General features: G+C 38.5%; 1 protein-coding gene across 9 annotated transcripts in view; it reads right to left on the minus strand.

Moving 5' to 3' along the window:
- Nucleotides 1–19: 19 nt before the first annotated feature.
- Nucleotides 20–20,304, minus strand: part of AP1S2 (adaptor related protein complex 1 subunit sigma 2) — a 36,975-nt gene continuing 16,690 nt past the window's right edge. The window contains exons 5-7 of one of the 9 annotated variants that reach the window (XM_054225034.1): nucleotides 8,054–8,203; nucleotides 7,560–7,657; nucleotides 1,972–5,676 (exon numbers count right to left, since the gene is read on the minus strand). In XM_054225034.1, coding sequence (XP_054081009.1) covers nucleotides 5,580–5,676; nucleotides 7,560–7,657; nucleotides 8,054–8,203 — 345 coding nt within the window. In that variant the 3' untranslated portion in view covers nucleotides 1,972–5,579. The other 8 variants (XR_008463234.1, XR_008463242.1, XM_054180742.1 and 5 more) reach the window with 8 other exon arrangements.

Here is a 20,304-nt window from a genome sequence, read left to right on the forward strand (position 1 = left end):
TATTACAACGAAAACAATGTGACAGACAGAGGTCAAACTGTTTATTTGTCACAATCACAAGAAAGCTTACTCCAGCCAAGCACATACAAGTGACAGTGTAAACTTTAAAAACATGTTTAATACATAGAAAATTGCTTCAGGTTTGACTTAAGGTAATTTTACTTCAGTGTCACACACAGGGTCGTTCTGCTACCACTTCAACCTCACCCACCCCTGCACGCTGCGCACTGGGGACGTGTACACCACTGCTTTTCCCTGCCCTGGGTTAAAAACTGTCTCTATTAATCAGAATACACTTGAATCCCAGAAAGGACGCAAGTAGCCAAATTCTACCTCCATGAGCTCGCCCCTGCCCTGGCTGGCCCTTCTGTTGCCATGGGCGTTTGTACCGGGATCTGGATCCGGGGGACTTGCAGGGGGCCAACGCCAATCCTTCCCCCGTGGGTTCAATGCAGCCCAGGCGGAGTGGAGCCCGCGGCCTCGCTCTCCAGGCGGCTGCGTCAATGCTGATGCTGGCAGCGCACGACAGCTTCCAGCAGCAACGCCAAAGCGGAGTTTTGTGAAAACACGGCGCTACCTGCTCAAGGGAACCAGCCGAAGCGTTGACTCCTGGAGCGAAGTTCCTGGGGCGGGAGGGGACCCTGTGGGGACACGGCAGAACCTGGCTACTCCAAAGCGCGGCACTGCCGCCTCAAAACTCAAAAGCATACACAAATCGAACTTCCTCAAGTGAAACAGGTTTAGTTTATAATGACTGAAAGTCTGCTACAAGTGTCAAAATATTACTTGGTATCACTTTACACGATTTGCAGTGAATCTAGCATACAAATCTAATATTTAAAAGCGCTCACTGCAAATTAGTTGGTTAAACTGTACATCACGCAGGAGTCTCATGAGGGATGTGTCACATGTAAGTCAAGAAAAGGAGTTAAAATGACACTGACACTTACTGTGGGGGGTTGTTTTTTAAAGGTACCTATACACCGATTAAAGCATAACCATAAAACACCAATAAATACAAATTAATTCATAGAGTTTGAAAGAAAATAATAAAAAGTCCCTTTTGTAAAGCTTTTTTCCCCATCTTCAAAAGTATCCAATTTTCATTATGCACCTCTCTATACAGCCAGAAAGCCTACCTCCTTTTCTTGTGTTTATGTTAAGAGTAAGCTAATATCAGAGCTAAAAACAGTTTCCTTATTTGGAATGATTTTTTTTATTATTTTTTACTACACGCATTCCCTTTTTAGTATAGTAACTTGCACAGTTTTGCTCAAGGTAGCTACATTTAAATACACCTTCATTTCTAGTGAACTGATCAGTTTGCAGTTTTCTTGCAAAAAGCAATATCACCTTAACAGTTTTTACCAGTTTGATATGCAGATCCTAACAGGATTCTTTGGTATAATGACAAATTCAGTAGTAAACAGGTATTTCCAATCTTTATGCATCAACTGAAATAAGCACAATTATCACAACTGTTGACTAAAATGTAGATGAACAAAAGTCTTTGGCTGTGTAAACACAATTTCTACACCGTAACATTTTATATTTGGAGTTGTCCATGTAGTTTCTTTTCATTTAGATATGCTATGTCATAATGAGATTTATTTCCTGAAGTTAAGTTTGCTTATAAAAAACAGTACACTTATTGAAGTCAAATGCAATCTTCCTATAAATGCAGTGAAGGGAGACACTGAGTCAATTGATATCCAATTCCCTTTCATGATTTTTGGACTTTAGTTTCTTGTTCCGTTTTCAAAAAAGTATTTTTCTTGTAGGCCTGAATGAAGCAGCTTAGCAAAACAGTAATACTGACAAACAGCATCTTACACCATTAGCTAAACATTACAATGAAGGCAGTGAACATTTACAGTATGAAACACTGAGATGTCATCAGCTGACGTGAAGATTTATGTCAATCCAATTTCTTCAAGTACACTACGTGGGGTCTCTGCTTCCTACGGAGGGAAAAGTTGAGACAGTGGTAAATGTAAATGGACCCTGTGCTTCTATTGAACAGTACCATACATGAGTTAGTACGAAAGATGCTTAATTAAAAAAAAGAAAAGCTGAAAGACATGAAAATAAAAAAGTAATGCAGTTTGCAAACACAGTATTAGCTGCACTTCTCAAAGCGCTGTTAATTAGATTGTCATGGTTCACAGGAATAGCTGGTAGATTTTATTGCCCTTAAGCGCAATAAAAATAAAGCAATTCAGATGTACCAGCAGGGAACAAATCACAACCCAGTAACAGAGATATGCATTGGGGAGGGATGGGGAATTATCTCGCAATGGAGTCAGTGATTTTTGTGGTGAAGTGTTTCATGGGTCTCAAAAATCTGTTAGGGAAGAATGAATAAACGGATGAATGAAATGACTGACACAACTAAGAAACAGTATCCCTTAAGCTCTTTATAAAGAGCCTAGATTTTTTTCACCAGCCTCATGCCTAGTTCATAAAACCAGGTCAAGGTACCGTCGTACACCTGGTGTCAATAAATTGACTCCTATAGAAGTAAAGGAATTGCCAGGATTGCTATTATATTATTCCACACCAGGCATAAACTTTTAGGTTAATTCTAATCTTAAAAAGCTTTGTTTAGATTCAGAGCAAGTTGTTTAATACAAAATTCCAAAAGGCTATCATCAGTTTTGTATTCATTATTCCTATATCATCTGAAAAGAAACAGTAGTTTAATTAGAAACATTAGGCTGTCCTTTTCCGTAATTATTAATGTCACAGTAAATAAAAAGGGATACTGTGTCCTTATGGAAACATAAAACTGTTTTAGTATCCAGAGTATGAATAAACTTACTTTAGCATCCTAAAACAAGACATGTCATGAAGCAGAAAAAAAAGCAGATAATAGTTAAGGCAGCAAACAAATTATTCTTCAATTACTCTCTAAATATTTATTTTAAAAAATGCCAGTAAAATACATAATTAAATGCCTTACATCTTGCGAATAACACCAGAATATTTGCTCTATCAACCTTGACTACGGAGCACAAAACGATCGAGGTTACAGTCCTCATTCAGTTCACGTATAAGGTGATTTATTATTGAAGGAGTAAGCTATGGTATTTTAATGGCAACTTCATTTGAAAATAAGTCAGGTGCTTGAAACAGGCCACCTCTGAGCACTTCTAAGATGGCTTCCAAAAGCCAGCAGCAAATAAGAAATTGCAAGAAAAAGGCAAGTTAAAACTGGAAACAGGACACTCGGTGTATTAAAGATATAGTGGGGTTTTTCTCACTGATGCAGTATTTAAGTATTTTTTGGAACTGCAGTGACCTCGATAAAGCCAGACATGTCAAGAGGATTAAAGATTTGCATGTGTATTTTAACCCAAATCCCCCAAAAGGAGACACTGATTGAAGAAAAGGCTATGTAGCATTTTTAATATAACCTGTCTGATTATATTGACAGATTACCTTGTTGCATTAATTTTAGAGGATATGCGTCTCCCCTATACACCAACTTAAAGCACTTTTACTCAAAAAAATCCTACATTCTTAACTATAGCAACAGAACTCAGAGTATTCTAAGAGAATATAACTTCTCAAGCATTTCAGCATCTTGAAACTATTTGTAATAAAACAACTTTTCACCGTTTAAAATTGATTAGACAGCAATGGACACTTACAGTTACTCAGTGGAGAAACAGGATATTTACTAAATTACCTGGAAAAAAAGTTCCTCAATAGCTATGAAGAAATACAGTGCACTGCTGCTACTATCTTTAGAACAGTTTAGTATTATTGCCTCCACTGTCTTTCCAAGTTGTCAGTAATTTTCAACAGGCATATTCTTAAATAAAGATTCGATTTCTTCAAGTAAATCAAGGTTAAAGAATTTAAAGCAATGTATTTCAAGGTCACCTGCTACTTGTCCAGCTCCCTCACAGTAAAACTCAGTAAGATTTAAATTTTTTCATACTACAGCAGTAACCTCAAGGCAGACATGCCTTCCTACATGCGCATCAGGAATATAAACTCAAAAGGAACACCTAAAGACTAATGCGTTTTGCTAGAGGAATAATTTCATCAATTATGACTTTTAAGACACAAGTAGAATTATATTATGTTTTGTTCACATTATTTGTTTTAGGAAGTGTCAAACATTTTATACAATTGTTATGGAAAACATTCTGCAGTATTATACACTACCTGCAGCTCACAATCACCCAAGGCAAACAATGCAAATTTGAAATATATCAGAACACAGATGAGGAAAAAAAGTCATTCACATGAGACAAAAGTGCATGCAATACTTTATTTGAAACATGCCAGGAAAGCTAATTCATTACCTAGTCATTTAGAAGCAAGCAGCTGTATACAGATAACAAGAAAAACAGCATCTCATTACAGCTCAATGCACAGCATTTTAAGCCAACAGGCATGAAATAATGCAGGCTAAAGCAGCATTAACCAGACATTCAAACACATTGTTAATGTCTTACAGAAAAAAGGCAAACTTGGAAATGGAAAACCACTCCTATGATCTTGCTTTCTAAGATTTCAGAATGCTGCAAGTCCAATCCAAATCTTTTCTAATCCTCTAAATCTCTCATTTTTATGTCAGTTTAACATTTGATCAGTAGTGCATTACCACATATAGTACATGGAACTAGCTGTGGTTAATCTCAGTAATGACCTCCTTGCTAATTACATTTAAACTATTTTCAAAACCAGCATTGATTTTAGGTTACAAATTATTCTCTTCTACTAGGCAAACAGAGGATGCAATACCTGCCCCCTCACTCTGCCCACACTTTATTTGAAAGGTACTTATATTCATTCTCGTGGCAGTTCTCTGATATACAAGGTAGTCTGCACTTAAAACTGGAAATGACAATTGAAGGAGACATATTTCAAGTACACTGTTAATGGACTTTAAAAAAAAAAATCTTCCCAACACTAACGACTTGTAAAGCAATGAACTTGTTCTCTCCTTCAGTAGCAGCAATTGTTCAACTACTCACAAGAGTGTTTTGAACATTTAAATACAAATGTAACTTCAGATTTACCTAAGTCATTCCCTTTGCCCTAATCAATTCTGCCTTCCTCCTCTTTGTAAGGTAAGCCACACTATTGTGCCAGTCTCAGAAAAGAATACTGGTATGTGCATCTTTAATTAAGATGCAAGGTCTGTGTAGAATTGTGTGTAACATCATTTAATACTTGTGGGTATGCACATTTCACATACTACTACTCCTTCACTAGTATCTCTGTCAACATTAACTTAATCTACAGGTTTTTAGTGTATGTTTAAATACCACCAAAACTTTGAAAGATAAATACAGGTCAAGTAATGTTACAGCATAGGTGTTGCAGTATATAGTGTTCAGCTCAGAAAATTCTACAGAACTTTTAAGCATAAGACTTCAAGTTTACACGCAATAAAAACATTAAACCATATGCCAACAAGCACAAGTTTTGCTGAAATGAGACATGTGAAGAGACAACACTGTAAAACAAAGGGGAAGAGGAAAGTACAACAGCAGAGAATGGTTGTGGTATTCTATTAGATTCAGGATGACTGGATTCACCAAGCTGATGGTAATGTTCTGTCATGAGTAAGTCACAGGTCTATCTCCTCTGAAATTCTGCATGCATGATGAATGAAGCCATTTAGTATACTGGGACATTAAAGTATTCATGACGTGGCTACAAAAGAAATGTACATATTCTTATACATAATAGAAAGGTGGACAGATATGCAAGAAAACAAAAAGACTATCTCTGTATCTCATGTATCTCTGACATGACAAGGATATTTGATACAGAAATACAATATTGTATTTTTCACTAATCTAGACCTCCAGGGTGGGGTGAGGAGGTAGGCAGGGAGAACCATCGTTTACCCCCCCACACACTTGCATGCTGGGTCCAACAACATACAGGATAACTTCACATCATAATTACCGTATTATGTAAGCTTAGAGTTTCCTCTCAGCCAAAAAATATTTGAAGCTGAGATACTGCTCCAGAGATGGACCGTCCTATATATTTGCTCTATTCTAGCCTCTTCAGTAGACATTGACTATTGGCTACCGCCAGAGACAGGGCACCGGGCTAAGTGAACTTTTGACACCACCTACCTTATCTGCTCTAATAAACACACATTGGAAAGAGGCCTCCAGAACACAGCACCATGCCAGGGTAGTACAGCAGTGGCACTACTTGCAAAAAGAATATTTCTGTCAAAGAGTGCCTACTTAAAAAATTGTAGGTATCTGAGACACCTCTCATGGCAGGCAGCTTTCTTTGCTTTTGAATTATGCTGCTAAACTTAATACTCTTATATTATTAGCATGAACATTAGTATACAATTTTTTGAAAGATGAGTTAGAAAGCAAGAAATACTCAATTTTTTTTTTAATTAAAATTTGTGCCCTTAAGACAGATGAGGACATTTTTAATGGAGTAATAGTATTTTAGGTGTATCAGACCTATGTATGCCCATTACACATCTTCTGGGAGGAAAACAAGAAAAAAAGGCACAAAACACAACTCTCTGAGTAGCAGTTACCATCTTTCATCACGTACCAATTAAAATCTTCAATCCATTTTAGTATCTCAACCCCCAGAATTATAGAATTCTTAGAACTCAGAAAGTTCCCTTGACTTCCAAACCTAGGAATTTCCTCTGTGCCAGCTCAGTTTATTCACATGTTCAAGCTTGTATATTTTAAATTTCTAATCTCCAATTACAAAAAAGCACAACAAAAACATCCTAGAAGCTTTACAGGATATATACAGCTTTTCAGTATCAAGTACTCTAAACATTATTCCATAGTAGTTAAAATTATTCTGAATAAGCCAACTACAAATCCAGTAGTTCTCAAAACAACAGCACCTATAGCTCAGTGACAGTTGCAAATATGTTATATGAAGTCTGCTGTGATTTTGGTAGAACTCAAAAGAATTTGGTATATAACAGAGAATTACAAATGTGAATTTTAACTCTTAAAACCTCTCTTACTGGTTAAGTCAACTGTCAGTCTACATTAAAAACAAAATGCTGAGGCATATTCCTAACTGGAAAAGGAATTGCATGATGGTAGTATACAGTACTAGCCCCAAGGAGTAGGAGCTTTGACTGAAATGAAAATACTAACTCTAGAACTGCTGGAGACAGTTCTGCAGTTCTTCAAAGACAAAAAAATTCCCAGAGAGGTACTTAAGGAAAACTTCTGCTTTACTTACACTGTTGGCATGATATAGATACATGAAGACAACTGAAAAGCAGGCATACTGTAACAATCTCAAATGCCCAATTTTTACGGTTTCATATTTTCAGTTTTTATTTGGAACATACATGCACACATGTGACTGTGATTCTCCCCTCCTTGGGGAAAAAAAAAATCCAACTCATATCTTCCAGTGTTTCACCCTTGGAAACCTGGAGCCATCAAAGTTGGTGTCTTCACTGAAATGCTTGTCAAATCTTGTAACACATTTCTCCTAAATTTAAAAATAGCTCTTCTGGACAGAGGGAAGAAGAATGAGAGCAGCTCATTTTCTAGCACTTTTATGAGGTTGATTACCATTCATTGTTGTTGTGTTCAGAGATTATCCCAGGCTGCACACATTCTTTAGCACACTCTTTGGCCTGGAGGCGCCGATCATGTTCCCTTTTACACAACTAAATGAATGAACAAATAAGGGCATGGAAGCATTCATTTCATGTTTATCGACTTTTCACCTTTCAGTACTTTCCAAACTTCTACTCTCCTCCACACCCCTGGGGTATTCCCCACCCTGTTCATATTTTCAACAGTTTGTAATTTGAGGAATTAACTGTCTTTGATGTGAAAATCCTGGTACACAAAATTAGATGATTGACTCAAATTACTGTTATGGGATTAGTGTCTCGTCTTAACAAAAACTTTTTATCTACTGATAAAGCAAGATAGATTGTCAGACAACAATAGGAAGAAAAGTGTTTATTTCGCTCCTGGTGGCTTTTTAGCTTACAGAACATGTAAACATCACCTGCACCTAGACTAGTAATAAACTCACATTGTAGAGGTGAACCTACAAGATTAAATGGAAGACAACAATAACTGAGATATGAAGCGATAACAGCAATATTGCGAGATGGAAAACGCTGCAGTTTCAGTGAGACCTCTGTAGCCCACTGAGGACATCCAAGACCTTCATGCACAGAGGGTCCAGCACTGTGGGCACCCTGACAAACAACAGAAAGGAAAATAAAGTTTTGACAAATTATTTGCCACCACAGAACTACAGTATCTCACAAGCTCCAACTATGATTTGTTAAATTTTTTACTGTGTCCCCTGCCACATTGTCTCCAGAGCAGTTAGCCTCCTGGCATGAATACCAGAAAAGACAATCTGGAGGAAAGGACAGATGTCAATTTCTACAGCCAGTATCTAGACTACTTCTGTGGTACTCTGCAGACATCACACAACATCTGAGCCTGTGAAGCATGTCCTTAAGGTAGCTAGCTATCTGGATCTGATGAGTTTATAAATGAGTTGATCTAGCAGCTAGGGAAGAAGCAGTGGTATCCACACAGCACAATATAATGGTAAACTAACATGAAACACTAACTCTGAAAAATCATCACTTAAAAAATTTGATGTAAATTGTTTATCTGACTTTAACATGTAAGTCTTAGATCCTAGTTTTGCCAAAGCAGTAACAGCTCTACAATGCAAGCTGCACATTGCAATTCCACAATGTTTTAAAGTTACTAGAATTAATCTTTTTCAAACTGATGTCTGTGTTTACAACTCATTTTAAAAAGCTAATAATAGTCTCTGAAATTTTCAGCCTGAGTCATTAGAGATTTTTAAATTAGGAAAACGGTAGAGTTGATTTGAGTCAACAGAACTATTTAGCTAGCCCAACCCAACTGACATTTTTCTGAGCCATGTTTGTCATGACCCAACCTAATTAAAAATCATAATCAAACCAAAATTAGAAGGGAGTTCATTTAATCTGTTCCCCCAAACAGCATACCTGTAACATTCCTGAGAGATGCTTAATCTGTTAAAGGCATCCAGTGATGGAAACTTTTAATGTCCCCCAGGCAATCTACTTAAATGCTTCATTATCACCACTGGAAAATTTGCCTAACATCTACTTTGAAATTATTTTCTTGCTGCAATTTAAGACATTTTATGTCTGTAGTGGACAAGAAAACAGTCTATTATCTCAGGCAAGAGAGAGACAAGAAATTATTCATGCCTACACCAAACTGACTTAAGTTCAGTGTTTTGCAGTCCTGCCATTTTACCGGCAACATCACACAGCAGTGACATACACTTCATGAATACCTGGCACGCGTTCTTTTTTCAGGGAAAGTTTGCTTAGGTTTTTGTTTTGACTTCTTTCCCATCAAAACCAGCACAAAGTCTATGACAGCAAGCCCTGTTAAACTGCAGGCAAAAATTACAACTGTGACCTTTTGATAAAGGCTTGGCTTTTTTTCCCCCAGCATGTAAACAAACCTGAAGCTAGAACAACAGACAAGATATGGGACCACGCGGTGCACAGCAGTTTGTTCTAGAGAAACAGGCCAATGGGAAAGGAGAGACAAGGGATGAGGGTTTCTGTTTAAAAACATAAGGTTCTTATAGTAGGAAGCGATTACATTTAACAAGCACTTCTTTAGCAATGCTTCAGAAGTAATTACTTTTACGCTCTACTTCCAAATCTTTATTAGGAAATATTTCTAATGGAAGGCTGCTTTTAGGAAATTGCTGCTGTTCACTTGTGTTTTCAGGGATTTCAAAATAGTAGAGTATCAGTTTCCCAATCTTTGGTTAGCTAACTATTCAGGAACTCCAAATTACATGGGTATTGGGGAAATTCTACTTTACTTTCAAAGGAGAGCAAAGTGTTTTGTCAGAGAACCTAAAAACACCCATGTGGTCTTGAATGTGTTCAAAGACAAATATTAACTATGATGCTGAACAATCCTACATCAATGCCAACTCCAAGTCAAGATCTTGTCTGCAGAATCCCATACAGAGAGGACTAAAGAGACTCAACTGGAGTCTGCAACAGCAACAGTCATGCAAGTGTTATTCAGCAAACATCCTAGCATATGCACACACTTCAGCTCTAAAACACCACCTCAACAGAGCAGAGCAGAAGGATATGACATAAAATCAGCAGTGACCTGCCTGCCTCCCTCTCAGAAGCAGAAGTAAAAATATCAGTGGAAACTTCATATACTGTAACTGGATAACAGTGGGTGCTTTCTGCTTCTTAGTTGCTATTCTGATCTGCTGGATCAGAGGCGATAATCACTCCGAGAGGCAGTGGTTTATACCTGCCAATCAGTTGCTACACAGTGAGCTATGAAGAACTGACAGTCTAATCTTTAAGGGTAAGGATGATTCTAAGCATCCACTGGAGGCTCCACTTCCCCACCACAAACACACAAATGCTTTAAGCAAATACTACTGCTGAATACTTTGTATTGTGAAGCTAGAGCCAAAATTATTACAAATCACTGAGTTCTCAATCAGATAATCCCAGAGTGTCTGTATGTTTGGCAGTTTGCCAAACGAGGCACATAAGGATTCATTAATGTTCTCTTCCATTTTTTTCCAGCACTGCAGCTACAGGTTGGCATTACTTACTCCCCTTTGCTTAAAGAACCATTTCTTAAGCTGCAGGGCTTTATCTTTGGAGGGATGACCAGAATACACTGCTGTAACAAGCCATGTCACGTCCAATATCATTCAGCTTCCATGACAATGGCATTTAAGCATTCCCCTTCCTTCCTGTTCCTGCAGCACTTTGCCTTCTTATAGTTGTTTGGACAAATGTTTGCAGGGCCAAGTTGTAAACACAGAAAAGCTGCTGACTATATGTTTTTAGAAATGAGTGCTTTAAATTGGATCAGCTTAAATAGATCTGAATTACGGTTCTAGAATGGTCATATAAATACTTTCTCTGGCACAAAGGAAACAGGGAGGGAAAGGACAAACTCAGTAAGTCAATACTGCTGCTGAAGATCCTTGCCACACTCCCACAACTCAAGCCAACAGCAGGGGTGCAGCTTAAGACAGGTAAATTAGAACTTACCAAACTATGCTAGCTGACTTGGGGATTCACAGTAGACATAAGACAAGACACATGGGGAACACTGGCTTTTTAAAACACTTAGATACACTGGGAATTGTTAAAAATAAAACATAATTTAAGTTACACCATTAGCTTTAGTAGTATTCCTGGCTGCCACCAAATGCAGCTGCCATTTACTTCCCTTCTCAATGCCACCCCTTTCCTCCTCCTGGCACTTCCCTCATACTCCCCTGCATATTTTCAGGTTTTAGCTAACAAGCTAGGAGCCACATAACCACAGGGCAAGTGGATCAATGCAAGTGCCACCACAAAGGTGACAGCAGGAATGGATCTGGCCATCTCGACAAGAGTCACTGTCAGCATGGTTTTAGGTGATGAGGAAACTGTACCCTGACTCAAGACCATGACTTTAGAACCTGTAAACCGCTCTTGATAGAAAGCATTAAGTTCTATTAGGTAGAACTTGAGTGTACAATAAAGAGATTTCACCCTTTATACTTGTACCTCACTTATGTTTTTCAACATTATACAAAGCTTACCTTAAATTTAACCAAATTCTGTATGGAACAGACTGCTTCTAGATATGTGGCTTATTACACTTGCCATACATAGAATCATAGAATTGTTAGGGTTGGAAGGGACCTTCAAGATCATCTAGTTCCAACCCCCCTGCCATGGGCAGGGACACCTCCCACTAGACCAGGCTGCTCAAAGCCCCATCCAGCCTGGCCTTAAACACTTCCAGGGATGGGACTTCCACCACCTCTCTGGGCAACCTGTTCCAGTGTCTCACCACCCTCATGGTGAAGAACTTCTTCCTAACATCCAGTCTGAATCGTCCCATCTCTAGTTTTAATCCATTCCCTCTAGTCCTACCATTACCCCTTTTCCTAAAAGTCCCTCACCAGCTTTCTTGTAGGCCCCCTGAAGATACTGGTAGGCCACTATAAGGTCTCCTTGGAGCCTTCTTTTCTCCAGACTGAACAACCCCAACTCTCTCAGTCTGTCCTCATAGGAGGTGCTCCAGCCCTCTGATCATCCTCGTGGCCCTTCTCTGCACACGTTCCAGCACGTCCATATCTCTCTTGTAGTAGGGGCTCCAGAATTGGACGCAGTACTTCAGGTGGGGTCTCATGACAGTGGCGTAGAGGGGGAGAATCACCTCCCTCTACCTGCTGGCCACGCTTCTCCTGATGCAGCCCAGGGTATGATTTGCTTTCTGGGCTGCTAGTGCACACTGATGGCTCATGTTGAGCCTCTCGTCCACCAGCACCCCCAAGTCCTCTTCTTCAGGGCTGCTCTCAGGCTAGTCACTGCCCAGTCTATATCGGTGCTTGGGATTGCCCCGACCCAGATGGAGGACCTTGCACTTGGTCTTGTTGAACTTCATACAGCACATGTAGAACTCAACACTCTAGTTTACAAGCAAATCTCCCTGAAGCAGCCCTGAAATAACCAAATTCTACTCATGTAGTGCTTATTTATGCTTGATAGAGTAACACAGATTAAATAACTTGAAGATATATAACCTATTAGTTGTATAACCTATTAGTTAAGTGCCTGGTTAATCCGAGCACAGAAGCTCAGAAGGAGGAGTCAAACCCCTCCCCTTGCCCAATGACAACCTTCTTGACCTCAGGTGATCTTTCTTTACCACAGATGATCTTCATTACTATATATAAGCTGCAGTTCCTTTCACCAGGCAAACCGTCCCCATCTCTTCCTAGGTGCAATCATCTATCTCTGTCCCTCTCCGCTCACCCCAGCAGATGCCATCCCCATTTCCCCATATTCTTTGCAGTCATGACAATGGTGTAAATTAAGCTCTGTACAGAGTGACTATTCCTTCACTCCTTCCAGGGAACAGTACCAGAAAAGAAGCAGCATCCCATAGGCATCCGATAATGCCAGTTTAAATTAATGAGGACAAAGCAAAGTTGACAAAGTTCAACTAAAACTAAGCCCATACGCAGAGTTTATCAGGAACATATTGCAGACAAGTAAAACTGGAGTCACAAAGAATTCTCTAAGCCTGAGCTTGCACGTTTCAGAATTGGTCTTTGTAGCCATTTAAGACAACAAAAAAGATTAAGACTCCTGACTAAATGCTCTATGCTTAGCATAGGTCCCAAACACTATAAATACTTTTTAAAGTTTTAATCACACGGAAACTTTTACAGTCGTAGTGTTAATACTAACCTCACCATGAGAATCACACTGTTCATACAATGAATTTGCTATCATGAAGAGGACAGAAAAAGCAATAAGGACAGGAAAAAACTGTGAAAAAAGGCCATCTTGAGCATTTAGGTTTTCTTATCATTGTTTTAGATGATGTCTAAACTCATGTAAGAAATTCTATTTTGAACAAATGACTTGTTGGCTGCTGTAATTCTCCAGTCTAATATGCAAGTAAGTTATTAGCTACTCCCCACTCCTCAACAAAGATCAACAGCTTTATTATATACTAGGTAACTTTTAAATAGTAAAAATACACATACACCAACGGTGAATTTGATTTTGAACAATTTGTCTACTATAATAATTATCTTTTGTCTGGGAACTAAATCCTGATATTTATAAAGCTGCATATGAGATTAGAACTGTTAACTGCAGTTCCACATTACAAAAGCCAGCTTGTTTACTGAACTACTTGTTTATCATGATATCAAATAAGCAGTGGACTAAATTAGCTTTCTCCAGCAAATCATTTTCATGTGTGTTTTAAACCTGCCTTACGCAAAATAAAATCTTACCTTTAGTAGTAGGACTGCCACAATGTATTCCACTTATGCTTTGGACAAAAATATGTTGCAATGCACTATATATGCAAATAAGCTTTGTTCTATCATGCAGCATCCGGCACTTGATATACAGTCAATTGCAGCAGCACCCAGTCTTTTTAGGGCCGATTTTCTTTGCACAGCAGATGTAAACAGCTCATTTTCCAGTAAATACACGTTTACATGGGTTGATTGTAAGTAAACAAAGCCAAACATCTGTTTAGTTATTAGTTTTGGTATCCATTTCTCTAACTTGCATCATCCCACTTAATTATCAACACCAAAGAAAGCTAGTAGAAGTAAGACACTTCAAGTTGATGCGGTTAGTACAAAAAAGGAAAATAACAGGGAACACTCAAAGCACTCTTCAAAGACCATCATGCAAGTATTGCAGAAAGTTAAGCCCATCACCCATTTTCTGTTTACCCTTGCAAGGACTTAATTAACACGTGCAGCAGTCTTTGCATAGCACCCATTTAATCCATGCCACCAAAATGGTAAACTTCGTAGTTACCAATCATTTGGATGGGGGTCAAAAGGGCTAATGCCTTAGATTGCTCTTAATCATAAGATATCCTCAGACAAACCTCCCCAGTCTTCATTCTGGCTCTACAAACACAAAAATCAAGCAGCAGTGAAAATGCAATACCAACTACTTCATTAAAAAAAAAAAAAAACAAACTAAACAAAACACCAACAAAACAAAAACCCACAACACCCACCCAATTATTTATAGCTTATTTCCATTTAAAACACAAGTTAAACAATATTCTAAACTATATCCAAAAGCAAATTCAATTATTTCACTCAAATGTGTTACAGCTACTGTAATTCTTTAAGTTAACACAATTTTATTATGTCCTACTAGAAGTCCACTGCTAAGAAAGCAAACAGAAATGCATAAGTAAAAAACATCTGTTCAAAGACTCCAAGTAGATGCATTAAAAAACTTCTTGATTTTTCATTTCTTAACAAGATAAAGGATATTAGTACATTAAAAGAGTAAGTTCTAGAGAGTTTAGAGCGCTTCACCTGTGCTTGAAGAAATATTAAAGATTGTTTTTTAAAATAGAACTTAAGATCAGTTGTTCATTATTATAACAGATTGAGAGCATAACAGAATAGGATGCTAACAAATTTACATATATTTAATTCAGTGACTAAGTTTCACACAGTATTATTACTAACATTGATATTAAAGTAAGACTTGTTCCATGAAGAGACACAGGAGTTTCATTCAACTTATCTACCTATCATCCCTGAAGTAATTTAAATAATTGAATTCAAGAGATATGTAGTTGTATTTAGTATTATGTCATCATTGTTACTTGCTGAGCTGTATGCGAAAAGCCAGGAAAAGTCATTTTCATGTAGTAATGCTTGGTGCAAAAAGTAGAACATTTTCACTTTAATCCATCTGTTAATCAAACATACTTAGATTTCTCAAAGAATTGTGAACAAGTGAAATTGTGAAAGTCTCAGACTTTTTTTTTGCCTTTTAAAATCAAATTTTCAGCATAAGGTTTAAAATACATACACTTTTAATGCATCTTGATATCCGTCACCAGAACTACTACTGTTGCTAGACAGCTTGGCAACAAGAAACATAGCTTCTCCCTTAAAAATAATAAATAAAAGCCCCAAAACACATACCAGCAATGTGCCTGACATCTGTACAATACCCAGATAAGACCACTATGAAATGAGAATCTAAAACCCAAACACAATGGGTTACCTCCTGGGGGCATTCATATTCTTTTCACCTACTATTCCGTGGTGTTCTAAAACCATCTTCACAGGTAGTGAGAATTTCAGGAAAGGGTAGTAGCACTGCAACATGATACATCATCTCAGACATCACAGTAAAAATGGAATTTTCTCCTTGCTATCTCAAGGTTCAAACATTAACATTGCTCTTTTCATCATTCTGCCAGATTCAGGGAACATGTTGTATTAAAATGCAGATTAATGTGCTCATTCAGAAAGAGCATCTAATTTTGAAGATAAGATACTCCTTACAGTCAAGCAGTCTTCTGCATTTGTTCATTGAATTTACTATGTTTGTTGACCAAAAGCACATGACTAAGCTCCCGAGAACCGTTACGGCATATGCAACAGTGCTAAAATTTTCATCGTATCACCCTGATGCAGTGCTTCTACAGACAGCAACAGAAGAATATCTCTGGAAAAAAGTCTATCACATCAGTGTACAGATAATAAATATACCCTTAATACAATGATAATCTATGAGTAGTTTGGTGTACCTTTAATATACCTTCAACAATTCTACAAGGATTGCTAGTATATCAATGAATAATCAACTTCGTAGGTAGTTTTGTGAAGTGGATGTTGTTGATTAGTATTAGAATTCACATCAGAACTAAATAGTTACCAGACAGCTAGGACTCCACTTATACTATTTTGTCTTACTTAATAATTGAAACTTCCTAATGATTCAGTTTGCAAAACTGACTGAATGTATACTTAATAGTTATACAGAAGACTCCTTCCTCACAACTTGTTGATTCTTAAGAACTTATAATCAGCATTTTGATTTCTTTAATAGAGTAAGATTACTCACATCTTACATGCATACACACTAAACAAAACAGTGCAGAAAAAAGGAGAATATTATGGAGACAGATTTACTAAAATGGCATTTTAAAGTTCTGCACAAAAGCTGCTCAGGTGAAAAGCAGACTGCTTTCTATCATTTTCAATTCATAAAGCCAAGGATAGATTAAGATCTGACAACACTGGAACAGGCTGCCCAGAGAGGTGGTGGAGTCTCCTTCTCTGGAGACATTCAAAACCCGCCTGGACGCGTTCCTGTGTAACCTGCTCTGGGTGACCCTGCTCTGACAGGGGAGTTGGACTAAATGATCTCCAGAGGCCTCTTCCAACCCTACAATTCTGTGATTCTGTAACATGTTTCTGGAATGACAACTGAATTTCTAAAGCAATCACAGACTGCCAATCTACGATAAATCCTAAGCATCATGACCATCCAGAAAAGTGAGAAACTTCACAAAGACCATTAAGATACTGAACAGTGTTTTTCAAAAAAAGAATCAAATGACTCACATACAGACCAGTAAAATATTTACGTTATCAGAAAAAAAAGCAGTCTGAGAATGGGAGGGGGGTGAAGTATGATACAATAACTTCCTGAATACTTAATGCCACTTTTTCAAGATGACTCCTATTGCTTTAAACAGAAGGGTAGGACTTGTTAAGTATTTGCAGGAAAGCCTACTCCACAGTACAAGGAGGACAGTTCAAAAGTACCTACTAAAAAAATGGAAACACCTTTGATATCCAGGTTTACAAACCTGTCTCCAACTACTAAGTTTACAACTACTTGTCTTTAGAGGTTTGTTCCAAAGAGAAGTGATGTTCCTATGATTCCTGACTATGTATATGCTTACAGTTCATACCATCTGAAGTCCAGCTGAATTTATATTATGCGTTTGGGACCAGATGGGTTACATCCAAGAGTGCTGAAAGAGTTGGCAGACGTGCTCGCCAAGCCACTTTCCATCATCTACCTGAAGTCATGGCTAACTGGGGAGGTCCCAATGGACTGGAGGGTAGCAAACGTAGCACCCATCTACAAGAAAGGCAGAAAGGAGGATCCAGGAAACTATAAGCCTGTCAGTCTGACCTCAGTAGCAGGGAAGGTCATGGAGCAGATCATCTTGAGTGCCATTACAAGTCATATAATGGACAAGCAGGGGATCAGGCCTAGTCAGCATGGGTTTATGAAAGGCAGGTCCTGCCTGACGAACCTGATCTCCTTCTATGACAAGATGACCCGATTATTGGATAAGGGAAAGGCTGTGGACATTGTCTACCTAGACTTTCGAAAAGCATTTGACACTGTCCCCCACAGAATTCTCCTGGAAAAACTGGCGGCTCATGGCCTGGATGAGCGTACGATCTGCTGGATCAAGCACTGGCTGGATGGGCGGTCCCAAAGGGTGGTGGTCAATGGAGTTAAATCCAGCTGGCAGCCGGTCACAAGTGGTGTCCCTCAGGGCTCAGTGTTGGGACCATTTCTGTTTAACATCTTTATTGATGTGATGATGTGATGACCTTGATAAGGACATAGAGTGTATCATCAGCAAGTTTGCAGATGACACGAAGCTAAGCGGGAGTGCTGATCTACATGAGGATAGGGAGGCTCTACAGAGAGACTTGGATAGATTGGACCGATGGGCCTAATGCTGATGGAATGTGCTTCAACAAGGCCAAGTGCCGGGTCCTGCACTTGGGCCACAACAACCCCATGCATCGCTACAGGCTTGGGGAAGTGTGGCTGGAGAGCTGCTGGGCAAAAAAGGACCTGGGGGTTCTAACTGACAAGCGGCTGAACATGAGCCAGCAGTGTGCCCAGGTGGCCAAGAAAGCCAATGCCATCCTGGCTTGTATTAGAAATAGTGTGACCAGCAGAAGGAGGGAGGTGATTGTCCCCCTGTACTCAGCACTGGTGAGGCCACACCTTGAGTATTGTGTCCAGTTCTGGGCACCTCAATACGAGAGAGATATCGAGGTGCTGGAGCGAGTGCAGAGGAGGGCAACAAAGCTGGTGAAGGGCCTGAAGAATAAATCTTATGAGGAGCGATTGAAGGAGCTGGGACTGTTTAGTTTGAGGAAGAGGAGGCTGAGGGGAGACCTCATCACTCTCTTGAAAGGACATTGTAGAGAGGTTGGTGCTGGTCTCTTCTCACAGGTAATTAATGATAGAACAAGAGGGAATGGCTTCAAGCTGCAGCAGGGTAGGTTTAGGCTGGACATTAGGAAAAAATTCTTCACAGAAAGAGTGGTCAGACACTGGAATAGGCTGCCCAGGGAGGTGGTGGACTCACCATCCCTGAATGTGTTTAAGAGTCTTTTAGATGGGGTGTTAAGGGATATGGAGTAAGGGAGAACTTCATAGAGTGGAGTTGATGGTTAGACTCGATGATCCCAAGGGTCTTTTCCAACCTAAATGATTCTAGGATTCTATGATTTATGAAGCCATGATGACTTCTTAAAAAACTGTTGGCAGGTTTTATCAGTGATTTTCTAAACTCAATAGCCTATAGTACAGTCAATGACAAGCAAGACAGGCATAAACATATATATATATATGTTTGTCAGCAATGCAGTTCTAAAGATTTTAAGTCACTTCTTACTTGAACAGAATGCTGCAAAGAGTAAAGTAATTAACACAAAACATACACAAAAAATAGATGATAGCATGACAAGCCTTGGAACTTTAACTGACGTGTTTGGAAATAACACACTTGCACAGTTCCGCACAATCAAGCACTTCGTAACATTAGTATCTCCTTGCTCTCCATCCTGCGAACACTGAATTTAAGAATCAGCGTAGTTTGTATGACCACAAGAATAACCCATATCATAACTGAACAACAAGTAAGCAAATTTTCCTAAGACAAGGTGCAAATAAATTTTTCCAAAGTGAAGCATATTATATATACAATGTTATAGAGCACAACTGTAGTTAAGCATGTATACAAGACTTACTTCATTCAAAAAATAACCATTTTCAATGTGCATCAACTGTTCAGTTGATGTGGGAAAATTAACACAAAAGCAACTGACCTCTTCACTTAGGCCCAGCATGCTTTATGTTGGTTTTGAGTAATATTTTTTGTGACAACTATGCCAGCCTTTAACAACAAACAATTCAACTTTTTATTCCTAAGACTTGGGGGAAAAACCTACCTCTCACATTTAAACTATCTTACAAAAAGTAATTTCCAGACACAGGCATTTCCTCACCTACTACTTCAAAAGCACCTACATTTTGAAGAGCACAATTGAGAAACATATAACAGCTCAAAAAGAAAGTAATTATGTTGAATGTACATTCACAAATTGGACTTATTTATGCTGCTTATATATAGACTTTACCTATCACATAAAATGAGAAATAGTTCCATTCCAGGTTCTTAAATAACGTCTAGAACCAACACCATAAACAAGCTCACTTTATTTTCGATCAATGTATCAGAGTCAATACCTTCAATATAAATGGACAAGGCTTACACTTCACACTTAAACCAAAAGATCAAACAATCCAACTGCATTATAACCCCTTTCCTGCTACATATCCAACATCCTTCAGGGACTGAAGTCTGAAATTAATTTTACAAAACTGACAGCTACCAAAATACTACCACAACTTACTGTATCTTCTACAAATTGTGAGGGATTCCCAATCCACAAAAATCCGTAGCCATTTCCTAATCTGTAAGTAATGAACTAACAACATTGCCCTTTCTCATTCATGGTAACTCTTATAGCTCCCCACACATACCTTCTACACTGTAATTACACATCATTATCTGTGCATAAAATCAAGCACATACATGTCTTAAGAACTGCAGTCTTAAACTGACTGACCAACATGACTACTTGAAACCAAGACAG

This window comes from Rissa tridactyla, chromosome 1 (genome assembly GCF_028500815.1).
Source record: "Rissa tridactyla isolate bRisTri1 chromosome 1, bRisTri1.patW.cur.20221130, whole genome shotgun sequence".
NCBI lineage: Eukaryota > Metazoa > Chordata > Aves > Charadriiformes > Laridae > Rissa > Rissa tridactyla.